We start from the raw sequence: 16,449 nt of genomic DNA, 5'->3' as shown, positions 1-16,449 counted from the left end.
ATGTTATGATTAAAGGTGTGTGCACCACACCTTGGCAGGACACTAATTCTGTTTGTAGATCTTTGTGTTGTATGTCATGGTGGATTTAAATTTTTACAAAAATGTCTTGACTTTCCTGCTAACACAATAAAGGCAATAATAAATGAAGCTCTTTAAAAATAAAGTGTTTTGTTCCTAAGGATGTGTGTGTGTGCGCACACGCATGTGCACATATGTGTCTGTCTGTCTGCATAAGTTTATGTTTATCACATGGAGGCCAGAAGAGAGCACTGGATCCCCTGGAACTGGAGTTACTGATGCAGGCCGCCAAACCCAAGTCCTCTGGTGTGGGGACACAAACCCAGGTCCTCTGCAAGAGCGGTAAATACTCGTAATGGTCAAACCATCTCCCCAGCCCTTTCTCTGTGTTGCTTAACCCCTGTCAGAGGAATAAGAGAGAAGAAGAGCGTTGATTCTTAGCTTGTTCTCACGTTCTTAGCTTGTTCAAGTCTGGAAAGGTTTTCAGTTGTCACCACTGAGGAGAGGATGATACTGCCACCTAGTGGATAGAAAGTGCAGGTACAGTAGGATAGACTGCAGTGTATAGGAGAGTGCCCCACAAGAGTTAAATTACCAGACCCGGAGTAAAATCTAATAGGCCTGGTGCTACAGATCTGCGATCCTAACTCCTTGAAAGGCTGCGGCAAGGGAATCAAAAGTTCAAGGTCTGCCTAGGTTACAAAGTGAGTTCAATGGATCTACACGGGAAGGTGAAAAAGACAAGATCTCCTGAGTAAATTGGGAGCGTGGGAGTCACAGGAAAGGGGAGGAAGAGAGGAGGGGAGAAGAAAAAACGTATAGTTCGATAAAAACAATAAAAAATAAAAAAAACAAAGTGATTTCAAGACCGACTTTGACAACCTAATGACCTTGTCTCAAAAATGTAACAGACGGCTGAGAAGCTTGCCCAGCATGTGCTAAGCTCTGATTTTATTTATTTGTTTGTTTGTTTGTTTGTTTTTTGAGACAGGGTTTCTCTGTGTATCCCTGGCTCTTCTGGAACTCACTGTAGACCAGGCTGGCCTTGAACTCACAGAGATCCACCTGCCTCTGCCTCCAGAGTGCTGGGATTAAAGGTGTGCGCCACCTCCCCTCCCCCCCCCCCCCCCCCCCCCCCGCAATAATAATATTCTAAGTGGCTTCTCAGTCTACAAAAGCTCTTCTGATTGTTGACTTCGAGCACAGGGAGTAGGCAAAGTGCTTTGGCCTAAGCACAGCCATTTTGACTTCAGACTCCATTTTACCTGTAGGGTAAAATAAAGTTTAAGCTCCCAAGCCCTAGGGGAGCTGAGAACTTTCCAATGGCTGACCAACTTCCTCTCTAAACTATAGAAATAGTTGTCATGCATCTTTAGTTCTTAAGAAACATGACTTTCCCGAGCCACAGAAGGAACAAATGAATCCGATTGGTTGGGCTGAAAGGCTTGCATTGTATATTGGTTGACCATGATGGAGCACACAAGGAAGCCCCTAATCTCTAGATCCTGATTGGTGGAGTTTTTAACTGTAACTTGGCAACACATGTTGGTAGATTTTATGCTTACAAACCCCACTTCTGCCCCTACTCAGGGCTGCCAGGAGAAATGAGGCTCCCGAGTCCTTGTCCTCCTGCCCTGATGAGAGGTGATTCACTAATGTGGCCAATTATTGGTCTTTGGAACACATAAGCGTTGTCTCTCTTCCTTCCGGTGCCCTGTAATGGGCCAGGTGTAACAGTTCATTCTCAGGGAGCGTTACTCCTGGGAGGGACCTCAGTGAATGTCACCATTCTGCAGTGGGGATGCATAGAGCCAGTTTCCACCCTGGCTAAGAAGAACTTGGATAGCAGCCCAGGCCTATTTGTGAAATCACTGTCTTCCCTGGTAATTTTAGTTGTCCAAGAAAACTACAACTGGCTTTGCTCATAGAAAATTATCAGAGCTGGAGAGATGGCTCAGAGGTTGAGAGTGCTGATTATTCTTCCAGAGGTCCTGAGTTCAATTCCCAACAACCACATGGTGGCTCACAACCATCTGTAACGAAATCTGGTGCCCTCTTCTGGCCTGCAGGCATACATGCAGACAGAACACTGTATACTAAATAAATAAATACATATTAAAAAAAGAATCTTGTTATTTTTTTTAAAAAAAAGAGAGAGAGAGAAGATATCATATAGGTATGCTTGTTTCTTGATAGAAGGACTCCCTATGTGACCCAGGCTGTCCTCGAACTCCCAGCCTCCAGAGTGTCCTCCTGCCTCTTCCCCTGAGATCTGGTATCACAAGAGCCTGAGGTCTTCTGTTTTGTCACTGTCTTGTGTGTCCCAGGCTGGCCTTGAAGTTGCTACTTAGCCAAGGATGGCCTTGAATTCCTGATCCTCTTGCCTCAGCCTCCTGAGTGCTGGGATTACAGGCCTGTACCATTGCTGGCTGAACTCATTGCTGATGTGTTTAATCTGAAGGAAACTTGTTTCCCACAAGGAGTCGTTCTCAGAAGCTCACATGACTTCCTACGTGCAGAAACCTCCTTCTCCAGCAGCCTCAAATAGCAGCTGCCGTTTTAGAGTTCAGGTCACGTTCGTTACTCTTATCATTCATAGTTCTCTTTTCCCCCTTGCTCTCCCAGAGATCCGCCTGCCTCTGCCTTGCTCTCCCAGAGATCCGCCTGCCTCTGCCTTGCTCTCCCAGAGATCCACCTGCCTCTGCCTTGCTCTCCCAGAGATCCGCCTGCCTCTGCCTCCCGAGTGCTGGAAGTAAAGGCGTGCACCACCAAGCTGGGTCTCAGTTGGTCTTTCTTAGCCAATCGACTGCCTGGACCTTGCCTTGGTGGATTCTAGGCAGATGCTCTACCACTGAGCTATGTCACCAGACCCTCTTTACATTTTCTTTAGAAACCTTCTTGAGAAACGATCTCATTTCACAGCCTTGGCAGGTCTGGAACTCACCGTGTAGACCAGGCTAGCCCCAAATGCACAGAAATCTGCTTGCCTCTGCTTCTCAAGTGTTGAGACTAGGAGAGATGGCTCACTGGTTAAGAGCACTGGCTGCTCTTCCAGAGGTCCTGAGTTCAATTCCCATCACCCACATGGTGGCTCACAACTCTCTGTAATGAGATCTGGTGCCCTCTTCTGGTCCTCAGGCATACATGCAGGCAGAACACTATACATAATAAAAAATAAAGTCTTTAAAAAAAAGTGTTGAGACTAAAGGAATGCACCCTCAGGCCCAATAACAACAACAAATTATGTGTGTGTATGTGTCCGTGTGTCTGTCAGTATGTGTGTGTGTTCGCGTGCACATGCGCACTTGTCTGCCGATTTGTAGAATCCAGGGGTTGATGTTAGCTATCTTTTTCAATTACTCTCCGCTTTACTTTTTGAGACAGAGTTTCTCACGGAACCAGTACCACTCACCAAGACTGGCTGACCAGCAAGCTCCAGAGATCTGCCTGTCTCTACCTTCCCAGTGCTGGGGTTATAGGCACTGGCCACCGCATCCAGATTTTTACACATGCTGGGGGTCCAAACTCAAGTCCTTATGCTTGTGGCACTGAATCAGCTTCCCAGATGTTTTTCATTCTGGGACAGGGCTCAGAAAATTGTCGGGGCTGGACTTGAACTCACCCTGTAGCCCAGACAGACTTGGAAGTGGTACTCTTCCTGCCCCAGCCTCCTGAAGAGCTGAGATACAGTACTTTGCCATTAGGTCCAGTGTGGTACCATACATCTATGTGTTGATAATCTCATAGGTAAGAATTGGGAAAATGGCTCAGTGCTTACCAAAAAACACTTATTGTGCAACCACAGGGACCTGAGTTCATATCCCTAGAACTCCTGTAGAAGTTGGACATCTTGGTCTCCTGTAAACCTCCACGCTGGGAGGTGGAGACAGGCAGATCATGGGGACCCGTTTAACACTAGCCCATGTAGCCGAGGGAGTGACTACTAGGTTCAGTGAGAGACCTTGTCTCTTAAAGTAGGGTGGGTCACCCTGGCTCAGCCTTGCCGTTTGAGATTAGCAGTTTCCAGCTTTTATCAGAGAAACCTCCTGTTGCAGAGACCCCAGCTGGCCAACGCGCAGAGAAAAAGAGACGATGGAGAACTTTATACCACCCTCTTAAAGGCTTGGGAGGCTCGAACACTGTAGAAGAGGGGGCAGAAAGAATGCAAGAATCTACAGCTGGGGAGATGTGCAGCCAAACGATGTCCTTTGAACTTGACATCACTGTTGTATTCATGAACTCAGTGTAGCTGTGGTTATCTGCTCACAGCTGGGTCTGCCAGCATTTCCTCATGGGTGGGGAGGGCCCTTCCTGGGGGACTATTGGCAATCAGTAGTTGCTGGGTGATGAGGCATAGCATGCTCCAGTAAATAACCTCCCACCCACAATCGTGCAAGTTAACTCAGTGGGCCACACACACAAAGCCAGGAAAGTGGGAGGGGGCTTGTTGGGAGAGTTGTGAGTTCTGTTTCTCTTTTTAGACAAATTCAATCTCATGTAGCTCAGGCAGATTTGAGTCCTGGGATCAAAGGTATGTACCACCACTTCCTCCCTGGCCTCTAGTGACTTAGTCTGCACTCTGATCTTCAGGGAAGCTTTATTAAAACACAAATATTACTCTATCTCAAAAAAGTCATGGATAGAAATTCCACAGATAGTTGAAGGATTAATCAAATAAAAGCTCTTTTAATAAGACATTTATATTTTTATGTGTATGTGTTTATGTGCACTGTGAGTGTGTGAGGGTACCCAGAAGGGGACACTGGATCCCTTACCACTAGTTCCAGGTGTCTAAGAGCAATCTGATGTGGGTGCTGGGATCCTATCTTGGGGCCTCTGAACAGGCAGTAAGCATTCTGAACCACTGAGCCATCTATACAACCCATTCAAACTCTTGCCATACAAGTGTGCATGCAGTAGAGACCCTGATAACAAGCATAGAGATCAATCAAATAGAAGCAGTAAGTCTGAATAACTATGGATGGCTAGAAAACACTGCAAATATTTAAAAGAACCGAACTATTAGCCGGTTTTTAAGAGCGCTCAGATTTTTCTCTTATAACTCAATCTAGATTGCATTTTTATTGTCTATGAGAGGGATAGGAAAGGATCTGAGAGGAAAGAGCTGATAGAGTCATATAATGTTGATGTTACACAGAACAGAAAAATACCTGGGCAGAGTATGTTGCAGACAGTGGCAATAGATACCAGAGAACTAGTGACTGGATCCCCAGGGTCAGCTCCCTCTACGCTACTCTTTTTAATGTTCTATTATGATCCCAGGCATGGTGGCACACACCTTTAATCTTAACACTTGCCGAGGGAGGCAGAAGCAGGTAGGTTTCTGTGAGTTCGAGGCCAGGCAGGGCTATGCTGTGAGACCCTGTCTCAAAAAGACAAAGAGGAATTGTTGTTATTGTTGCTGTTGTTTTGAGACAGGGTTTCACAAACTTGCCCTGGTTGGCCTAGAACTACCCAAGAGATGCAGGTGAGCTTTGCACTTGCAATCCTCCTGCCTCGGCCTCTGGAGTGCTGAGATTACAGAAGTGTGTCTTCATAGGCAGCTTGCAGTTGTCTTGACCGTTCAGGGTCATGTGCACCTAAATTTAGCTTGGATAAGTCATGTGGAAAAACACTGTAAAGCACAATCCCATAGCACGGGACCTGGTCAAAGGAGAAAGCCAGTGTCCGGTGCTGTAAACAGAGAGGCCTTTTGTTTTCCTCCACCTTCCTGAGCCTTCAGATACATGTGTGTGGGTCCTTCTGTAATCCACCATAGCAAACGGTTGGGCCCTTTCCCCCTGGGACGTCTGTTTATTCCCTACTGACCTCTGCTAGCAAGTACATGTTGCACCTCCTGGCCTAACCCAAGCTCCTTGTTCTGCTTAGTTGTTTACTGATTCGGCCCTTCAATATCATGAACTTCCAAACCCTGGGTTTTTCCACAGTGCTGCAAGCCCGTATGTACAGACCACGTTGGCCCTTCAATAAATGGCATTCTCTTAGCACGGATGACCCGCCATGTGGTGCTTCTCAAAATCCTCAGCTCCTCGCTCACAACTCGGCATTGCAGTAGAGCTGGCACTACAGCAAACCATGTGTGTTACTTTTTTTTGAATCAGGTTCTTCTTTTTTTTTAATACATTTTTTGTTGATATTTATTGAGCTCTACATTTTTCTCTGCTCCCCTCCCCTCTCCAACCTTCCCTCCAAGGTCCCCATGATCCCAATTTACTCAGGAGATCTTGTCTTTTTCTACTTTCTACTTCCCATGTAGATTAGATCTATGTAAGTTTCTCTTAGTGTCCTCATTGTTGTCTAAGTTCTCTGGGATTGTGGTTTGTAGGTTGGTTTTCTTTGCTTTATATTTAAAAACCACCAATGAGTGAGTACATGTGATAATTGTCTTTCTGTGTCTGGGTTACCTCACTCAAAATAATGTTTTCTAGCTCCATCCATTTTTCCTGCAAAATTCAAGCTGTTATTTTTTTCTGCTGTGTAGTACTCCATTGTGTAAATGTACCACATTTTTCTTATCCATTCTTCAATCGAGGGGCATTTAGGTTGTTTCCAGGTTCTGGCTATGACAAACAAAGCTGCTATGAACATAGTTGAGCACATGTCCTTGTGGCACGATTGAGCATCCTTTGGATATATACCCAAAAGTGGTATTGTTGGGTTTTGAGGAAGGTTGTTTCCTAATTTTCTGAGTAATTGCTACACTGACACCCAAAGGGGTTGTACCAGCTTGCATTTCCACCAGCAATGCAGAAGTGTTCCCTTTTCCCTCCAACCTCTCCAGCATAAGTTGTCATCAGTGTTTTTGATCTTGGCCATTCTTACAGGTGTAAGATGGAATCTCAGAGTTGTTTTGATTTGCATTTCTCTGATGACTAAGGATGTTGAACATTTCCTTAAGTGTCTTTCAGCCATTTTAGATTCCTCTGTTGAGAGTTCTCTGTTTAGGTCTGTACTCCATTTTTTTTTTATTGGATTATGTGATTTTTTTTTTGGTGTCCAATTTCTTGAGTTCTTTGTATATTTTGGAGATCAGCCCTCTATCTGATGTGGGGTTGGTGAAGCTCTTTTCCCATTCTGTAGGCTGTCGTTTTGTCTTGAGAATCAGGTTCTTCTTATTCCAGTCCAGCTGACCTCAAACCTGCAATCCGGGCTCATTCTTCTGCTGCTGGGATTATAGTTGTAAGCCACTGTGCCTGGCGTATTTGTTCCTGTATGCCTGTAACTTGCAGATGGCAGACGAAAACCTTGTGTCATCCCTCAGTAGCCATCCACCTTGGTTTTGCACATGTATGTGTGCACTTGTGCAATGGGCACACACACACATGAACACAAGAAAGCCAGCACACACTAATAGTAGTTTCTCAAGATGGGGTCTCTCCCGCCTGCCTCTGGGCACCCCCATCTCCCTCCACCCCCCATAGGGGGGCTAGAATTAAAGGCATGCGCCACCACCCCAGGCTGGTTCCCCAAATTTACTTCTGAAACTGGATGCCAAACACATGACTCCCCCTCCTTCAATTTCCACACTTTCTTGAAACCAAGTCTCTTTGCCATCTTGATTCTCTTACCAGAAGATGAATACGAACTGAAAGAATTTTGTTTTCCAGAAATCAACCATCAAAGAATTCTTTTGTAAAACCAATTGGGTCTGCCACCTCTTGAGCGTCGTGGTTCCTTTCATTTTAAGGCACTATCATTCCACTTCCTTTTGTTTGTTGGGGCTGTCCAAGAGAGCTTTCATTGCTAGTTAACCTTCCCTGTGCTCTTGGGTGTCCTTTGTTTCACAGTGTGATCGATCACATTGAACTCAAAAAACGGTGTATCTACCCATTCTAAAATGAGATGAGAAATTGGGAGTTTAAAGAAGCCCCGTGTTACCACAGCAGTGAAATACAGGTGTGGGCAGAACCCGGCTCAGGTGGTGGGGGTCTCTTCCGGAATGTGGTCAGGTGGAAAGGGTGCCAGGAAGCCACAAGACCCGAGTGACTGATTAGAAAAGCCCGCCCTGGCTGCAAGCCCAAATCAGGCATTGACATAGGAGAGATCCAACAGGAGCGCTGTGATGGAGGATAGAAGCTGTCCCAAGTGGAGTGGAACCCAGGCCTTCCTGGCAGGCGGTACTGCTAAAGACTTGTCTAGCTTGCAGCCACTCCCTTCCTGGGGGCAGGGGAGGGGCCAAGAAAGACTGCAGGTTTCACTGGAGCAGAGGGACCTTGCAGTTCACCGCCCCTCCTCAGGGCGGCGCTGTAGCTAGATAGGCCGTTATCCAGGCCGTTGGCACGCAGGTGCTTTCTAGCCCTCTCGAGGCCTGTGCGCAGGCGCAGGGTGAGCAGCACGGGCCGTTAAAGGTGCGTGCGCGGGCTTCGCGAGGTCTCTGGTGCAGAGGGCCCCAGGCCACGTTGAAGTGTGCTTGTTGTCCTTGGTGAGCTGTTCCCCTCAAAGAACCGCCTTGCCAGCCTGTGTGGCTGGTGTAAGCGACTCTGCAAGAGAAGGACGAAGTGGCGTCGGCGGGATGCTGGAGGTCCTGGTGCTAAAGGTGAGGAGCACCTGCCACCTTCCTCGAGGCGCTTCTCCACGTGTGGCTGACATCTTACCTCCCCTTCCCCCCCAGCCCAGGTGCCCGAGGCTCACTTTCAGATAAGCAAGTGACGCAGTTGCACGCCCCTGGTAATGTAGGTTGCAGATGTGGCGGCAAATGCTAATAGCTTTAAACTATCCAGTATAGGAACTGGTGGGGCACGCAGGAAAATCACAGGAAGTTCCAGGCCAGCCTGGGCTACATACTGAGAACCTATCACATAGATACTACCTCCCCCAAATTAAATATTCACTGGTGGTCTGCTCTGTTACAACGAAATTTATCATGTAAACTTTGACCGCGTAACCAAGGTATATTCACGTATTCTAACATTTGTGGTTATTGCCTATGTGGGTGTACATATGCCATGGTTCACATTTAAAGGTCAAAGGACAAGTGACCCAAGGGTTGAACTCGGGTAGTCAAAGGTGCCTTTTATTGGATCATCTTACCGGCCTTGCTTATTTTTATTAATTTGTTTTAGGATCTTAATCTGTAGCCCTGGTTTGCTGGGTACTCCCTACACAGACCAAGATGGCCTTGAACTGAGATCCACCTGTGTTTGCCCCTCCAGTGCTCGGGTCAAAGTCGTGCACTACCACCCCCAATCATCTTTAAAAATCTATTTTCTACTATGTGGATGTGTACACATTGAGTGCAGGCACCTTCAGAGCTGGAGTTCCAGGCAGCCATGAGTCACCCGATGTGGGTGCTGGGAACTGCTGAAAATTGAATTTGGGTTCTCTGCAAGAGCAACCAACCAACTACACTTTTAACCAAGGAGCCATCTCTGCAGCCCCTCAGGCATCTTTTCAAGGGATGAATCGGCCGCCTTACTGGGTTCAGGTTCTCAGTCTTTTTTTTTTTTTTTTTTTTTTTTTTTAGTGGTTCAAGCTTATGGAATGGTTGTTGAGTCTTAGAAGCCCTCTTTCCACTCTGAAAGTCAATTCCTTTCCTGCTAAGTGATTTACAGTTTTTTTTCCTCCCATTTCATGGTGTGCTGTTTACTTATAATTGACACAGCCTAGAATCATCTGGGGAGAGTGTTTCAGTGAGGAGTTACCGAGGTCAGGTTGGCCTATGGACATGTGAGTAGGATTGTTTTGATTGATGCGGGAAGCCCCAGCCCACTGTGGGCCTCTGCATTCGCTGGACCTGGCATCCTGGTTTGTATGATCAAGAAAGTTAGCTGAGCAGAAGCAAGCAAGGACCTAGTCACATGTTTTCACTCTGCTCTTGACTGGATGTGATGACCCAGCTCCTTCTGAGTTCCTGCCCTGTCTTTACTTCCTGCATAATGAACCACAGAAGAAGCCCTTTCCTCCCCTACATTGTTTTAGGTCAGGACCATTTATCACAGCCACAGAAAGGAAACTAAGACATATGGACTATTTATTGATGGACTTCCTGGAGGCAGAAAATACAATTTTGATCGGTTATTTCCTTTAGTTGCTGTTTCATATCCAAGGGGCCAAATATAACGTGAAGCTTTTGTATTGTTTCCATCTAAGTGTTTATAGTCATACATCTCATAATTAGGCCTTTGAAAACATTTTGAGTTTTCTTTCTTCTTTACATTTTTTTATTGTGTGTGTGCATTCATGTTCATTATGAGGAGGCACATGGCATGGTGTATGTGACAAACTTGTAGAGCTAATTCTCTTCTTTCATGTTTACATGGGTTTCAGAGATTGAACTCAGGTGCCAGCTTCCCCAGCAAGTGCCTATATCTACTGAACCTTCCTGCCTGTCCCTTGAACTAATTTTTTTATATGGTGCTAATAATTTCATTCTTAGGCATGAAATATTCAGTTTCCCAATAACATTTTTGGAAAGAGTGTCATTTCCCCATAGAAATTTGGGTACCTTTCGTCAACTATTATTGGACCACATTGTACAGGAGTTCATCCTGGGCTTTTTATCCTTCTGGTCTGTATGTCTATAATTGTAACAGCACCACACTGTTTTGATTATTGTAGCTTTGTAGTAAACTTTGAACCAGGTGTGAGTCCTTCTAGCTAGTTTGGCTTTGATGCAATGCCTCCAGCTGGGACTGGCTTCTACCCCCTTCAGTAACCTAATCCTGCCCACCACTCCATGCGTGCTGCGACTACAGGCATGCACTACCACGGTCCGTCTTACATGGTGCTGGGATTGAACCTAGGACTTCATACGCAGGTAGGCAAGCGTTCTGCCAGTTGAGCTATGCCCCCAGCACTTTAGCTTCGTTGTTTTTGGAGGTTTGTTGGCTACTTAGAATCCCTTAAAATTTTGTAAAAAAAAAAAAAAAAAAAGAAAAAGCCATTACGATTTCATAAGAATTGAATCTTTAGTCAATATTAACATTTTAATTAATTTATATCATTGTTAAATCTTCCAATTGACAAGTGTGGATGTGTTCTCATGATTTTTTAAATTATTTTTATTTTATGTACTTTGGTGTTTTGCCTGCATGTATGTTGTCTATGAGGGTGTCTGATTCCCTGGAACTGGAGTTATAGACAGTTGTAGGATTGCCATAAGGGTACTGGGAATTGGACCCCAATCCTCTGGAAGAGCAACCAATGCTCTTAAACACTGAGCCATCTCTTTAGTCCTGTTTTGTTTTGTTTCCTGAGTCAGGACTTCTCTGTAATTTTGGAGCCTGTCCTGGAACTAGCTCTTGTAGACCAGGCTGGCCTCAAACTCACAGAGATCCTCCTGCCTCTGCCTCCCGAGTGCTGGGATTAAAGGCGTGCACTGCAGCCCTGATTTTTAAAGGAAAGGATCTCACTCTGTACCCCTGGCTTACCAAGAACTCACTCTGTAGAGCAGGCTGGCCTTCAAGTTAAGGAGATGTCTTCCCTCCTCGGAGTGCTGGGACTAAAGACGTGTTCTGGCTCTCCCTGTGTTTTTGTGTCTGTCTCTTTCATCATTGTTTTATTGTTTCCATAGTAGTTGTAATATAGTTTTTTATAGAATCATTAGGATTTTCTATGTAGACAGTCATACTTTATAGAAACTGGCAAGTTTATTTAGTTTTTTGGTAGTCTTGTCTTACAGTATTATCTAGCAGACTCCAGCCAATGTTGAATGAAATAGTATGTACACCACTATTAGATTTTTATTTCCTGTATTTTACTTCCTGTCCTTTAATATAGATCCCATTGGTAAATACAGCAGGATGCCCTGGCACACTCTTGTAAGCCTAGCACTTAGGAGATGGAGATCACTCTGCTGTAGCTAGTTTGAGGCTAGCTTGGGCTAAGTGAGATCCTGTCTCAAAAACCAAAACACAACAAGTCCCATTTCATAACTAAGCTTCTTTAGACACTAGCTATTGTCTGGTCCTTAAGTTCTTGAGCAGACTTGTAAGCTACTTTTTAAGTCCTTGCCATTAAATATCTAGGTGGCGGGGTTTCCTCCCTCTGTTCCTTTCTAAGAACAGAGCCACATCCCCAGCCCTGGGGTCGCTGTCTAGTAACTTTTTCTTGGCCATGTGTTATAGTTTCATTCTTCATATACCTAATACCTGGCTTTACTGGATTTTGTTTTGTCCCTTCCTTATTATATTAAACATGAAGGTGACAGTTTTACTACTAATTATATAACTATAGACTAATCTGCAAATACCAAAGTCAAAATGACTGCTGTATTCACCCCCAGTTTTATAAAAACCTCAAACAGCCAACTATGGTGGTATACACCTTTAATCCCAGCACTCAGGTGGATATAGAGGCAGGTAGATCTTTGTGAGTTAGGGGCCAGCCTATTTCACATGGCCAGCTCCAGGCCAGCCAGGATGCATAGTGAAATCTAGTCTTAAAATAAATCCTTCAACAACCCCACTTCGGACATAGGACTGATCTCCAAAATATACAAAGAACCCAAGGAACTTGATAGCAAAAGAACAAATAGTCCAATAAAAAGAATGGGGTACAGACCTAAACAGAAAAGTCTCAAAAGACGAATCTCAAAGGGCTGAAAGACACATAAGGAAATGCTCAACATCCTTAGCCATCAAAGAAATGCAAACCAAAACAGCTCTGAGATTCCATCTTACACCTGTCAGAAGGGCCAAGATAAAAAACAATGATGACAGCTTATGCTGGAGAGGATGAGGGGTAAGGGGAACAATCCTCCATTGCTGGTGGGAATGCAAACTTGTACAGCTGCATTGGAAATGAGTATGGTGATTTCTCAGGAAATTAGGAAACAACCTCCCTCAATCCCCAGCAATACTGCTCTTGGGTATATATCCAAAGAATACTCAATTGTATCACAAGGACCACAAGGACATGTGCTCAACTATGTTCATAGCAGCTTTGTTTGTCATAGCCAGAACCTGGAAACAACCTAGATGCCCCTTTACTGAAGAATGCATAAAGAAAATGTGGTACATTTACACAATGGAATACTACACAGCAGTAAAAAAAAATGACGTCTTGGAATTTGCAGGCAAGTGGATGAATCTAGAAAAACATATTGAGTGAGGTAAACCAGACCAAGAAAGACAAATATCATATGTGTTTACACATAAGTGGCTTTTAGACTTAAAGCAAAGAAAAATCAGCCTATAGTGCACAATCCCAGAGAAACTAGACAACAAAGAGGACCCTGAGAGAGACATACACAGGAAGGTAAAAAAGATAAGATCTCTGAGTAAATTGGGAGCTTGTGGGTCATGGGAGAAGGTAGAAGGGGAGAGGGAAGGAAGGGTGAGAATGGAAAAAAATGTATAGCTCAATAAAAACAATAAAAAAGGAAAAAGATTAGCTTATTGCTAGTGGTGGTGCACACTTTTAATCCTAGCACTTAGGAGGCAGAGACATGCAGATCTGAGTTTGAGGCCAGCCTGGTCTACTAAGTGAGTTTCAGGACAGATGCCAAAGCCACAGAGAAATCCTGTCTTGGAAAATCAAAAAATAAAATGTTCAGAAGAGTAGAAACAACTAAAACATATCTATGCTCTCTGGTGTGTAAAGATTCAGAGTTGTGGTGTCTTGTTGCTTCTAGCCCCTCTCAGTAGACAAAGGTGGGACATGCATTTGAAAAATCAATGGTGGTTTTAATCAGTGTTTTTAATGTAAATTATAACTTTTTCCAGTTTCTAGCTTATCTCTAAAAATGATACTTTGTGCAGTTTTTAATTTTTGTTTGTATGAATGGTTGTTTGAATAAGGATGACTTCCATAGGCTCATAGATTTGACTGCTTTGTCACTAGGCATTATTTGAAAAGATTAGGAGGTATCGGAGGAAGTGTGTCACTGGGGATGGACTTTGAAGTTTTCAAAAACCCAAGCCAGGTCCAGTGGCTCTCTCTTCCTGCTTCCTGTGGCTCAAGATGTAGAACTCTCAGCTCCTTCTCTAACACTGTGTCTGCCTGTGTGCTATCATCTTCCTGCCCTGGCCCTGATGATAGTGGTCTAAACCACTGAACTGTAAGCCAGCCAAATTAAATGTTTTCCTTTCCAAGAGTTGGCTATGCTCATGGTGTCTCTTCATAGCAATAGAACACTAAGACAATATGTATCTGGGTGTATACGTGTCCTTGGAAGCTGGAAGATGGCATCAGATTGCCTGTAACTGGAGTTACCGGTGGTTTTGAACTTCCTGGCTTGGGGTCTGGGAATGAACCCCAAGAGGAAGAGGAGCAAGTGGTCTCAGCTGCTGCTTTCTCTCCAGCCTCTTGTAGGTCTTTTAATTCCATTTTAATTTATTTTGTGCATATGTGTGCCACAGCAGGCATATGGAGGTCAAAGGACAACTTAACAACTTGTGGAAGTTTTCTTTTACTTTTTGAGTTCCAGGGATCAAACAACTCAGGTCTTCAACCTTGACAGCAGGCACCTTTATGGCAGAGCCATCTCACTGGCCTGGTTTTTAAAAATAATAATATATAACAAGGCATATTTAGAGAGCTCTGACTTTAATCTTCTACTCTACTCTTCCTTTCCCCAGGTAATAATTTATATTTGTTTGATTTATATTATCCTTCTCCAGCTTTTCTTGAGTGGGGTGGGGCGTCATGTTAAGACTGGGGTCCAGGGCCTTGCCCATGTTAGTTAGGTGCTTGCTCCCACTGAGCATTCCTCGTCCCTCTCCACCCTCCCTCTAGCCCACTTTCGAGATACGGAATCGTAGCTCAGACTAGCCCTTGAGCTCACTGTGTTGTAGGTACAGATGATGTTTAACCCCTGATTCTCCTGAGTGCTGGGATTACAGGTGTATGCCAACACATCCCATTTTATGACATCCTGGAGATGAAACAAAAATGACATGCATGCTAGGCAAGCGTGTTACCAACTGGGCTACATCTCCAGCCCCTATTTTCCTGTTGAATAAATAATAAATGTTCACATGCAGTGCATCTTATGTGACTTTGGACTTAGCATGACTGCGGTGACAAGGGAATGAGGAAAGGATAGATAAAGACACATGAATGTAAAGACTGGGATATGGTGGGTTGTGTGCACTCTGAATGAGCATCACCAAGTATGCAGTGAGCTCATTAAGTGCAGCAGGTCCATGAGGGGTTAGCTAGTCTCAAAGGAGTCTTTGTATCAGAGCCATCTTGAGTTGCAGTCATGAAGGAGGAGAAGCTGTAGTTGCTAGTTTTTATACGCACTGCCACCATCCACAGTCCAGCCGGAGGAAGGCTTTGCTGATTCTCATGACTCTGAGGCATTGGTGTCCTTGGCATGCCTGTGCCCATGTCAGCCATACACATTCACATAGGACTTTCTCTGCTCCTTACACACTCACTCAGCTTCCTTGGCTCCCCACACTTAGGGTCTTTTTTTCTGTTGTTGTTGTTGTTTTTATTTTTATATTTTTGATTGTTGTTGCAAGTTTTTTGAGATAGGATGTCTACATAGCCCTGGCTATCCTAGAACTCATTCTGTAGACTAGGCTGGTCTCAAACTCACTGATCTGTCTGCCTCTGCCTCCTGAATGCTGGGGTTAAAGGTGTGCTACCACCACCTCCCAGCAGGTTTTTCCTTTCTTAAAAAGAGGTTATAAATATTGTCAATAGCTTGCTTATGTATATCATGTATATTTTTGAAATATTAGAATAAGGGCATCTGTTTGCCTTTTTGGGGGGTAGAGTTTGAAAAAGGTGTTAGATTCATAGTCTAGATTGGTTTCAAACTTATGATCCCCCTACCTCAGTCTCCTAAATCCTACTATTATACATGTGTGTTCCCATGCTCAATATCCTATTTGGTTTTTTAATTGTATACATAATTAAGAATTGCTTGCCTGTGCTTGTTTGTGTTTGGGGATTTTATCTTCAATCTGACCTTTTTTGGGTTTTGGGGTTTTGTTTATATATTTTAAGACAAACTCATTATATGGCTCTGGTTGTTCTGAAACTTACTCCATAGACGAGGCTGGCATCAAACTTACATAGATGTGCCATCACACCAGCTTCAGACTAACTATTTAAGACAAAGGTGCTTGTCCAGAATTTGTTAGACCACTTAAGGTTAGACACAGTTACTGTAATTTAAGGGTTTGTATCACATGGCTCTACTTCTAAATCATACATTATTTTGTCTTCTTAAAACACTACAGATTGAAGATCCAGGTTGCTTTTGGGTAATTATAAAAGGATGTCGTCAATTTTTAGAACAAGAAGTCGACTATCAAAAACTGAACAGTGCCATGAATGACTTCTATAGCAGCATGTGTCAAGACATAGAAATAAAGCCGTTAATGCTGGAAGAAGGGCAGGTATGTGCTTTCTTACTGTTGCCAAGACCTACATGTGCCTTGATCTCAGTGTTTAAAACAGCATTCAAAATGCACAGTGTTGCCGGGCGTGGTGCACGCCTTTAATCCCAGCACT

At 44.2% G+C, this 16,449-nt stretch overlaps 1 protein-coding gene across 1 annotated transcript in view; it reads left to right on the top strand.

The window, feature by feature from the left end:
- The first annotated feature begins 8,551 nt into the window (after positions 1-8,551).
- Tdrd12 (tudor domain containing 12) overlaps positions 8,552-16,449 on the top strand; it is a 69,597-nt gene continuing 61,699 nt past the window's right edge. The window contains exons 1-2 of the mRNA XM_041654669.1: positions 8,552-8,575; positions 16,176-16,334. Coding sequence (XP_041510603.1) covers positions 8,552-8,575; positions 16,176-16,334 — 183 coding nt within the window. The remainder of the gene's footprint in view (positions 8,576-16,175; positions 16,335-16,449) is intronic.

This window comes from Microtus oregoni, unplaced genomic scaffold (genome assembly GCF_018167655.1).
Source record: "Microtus oregoni isolate MIOR12 unplaced genomic scaffold, Mior012 000006F_ref0000085, whole genome shotgun sequence".
NCBI lineage: Eukaryota > Metazoa > Chordata > Mammalia > Rodentia > Cricetidae > Microtus > Microtus oregoni.
Note: the sequence above shows the minus strand (reverse complement) of the source record. Positions and strands in the feature narration are given on the sequence as shown.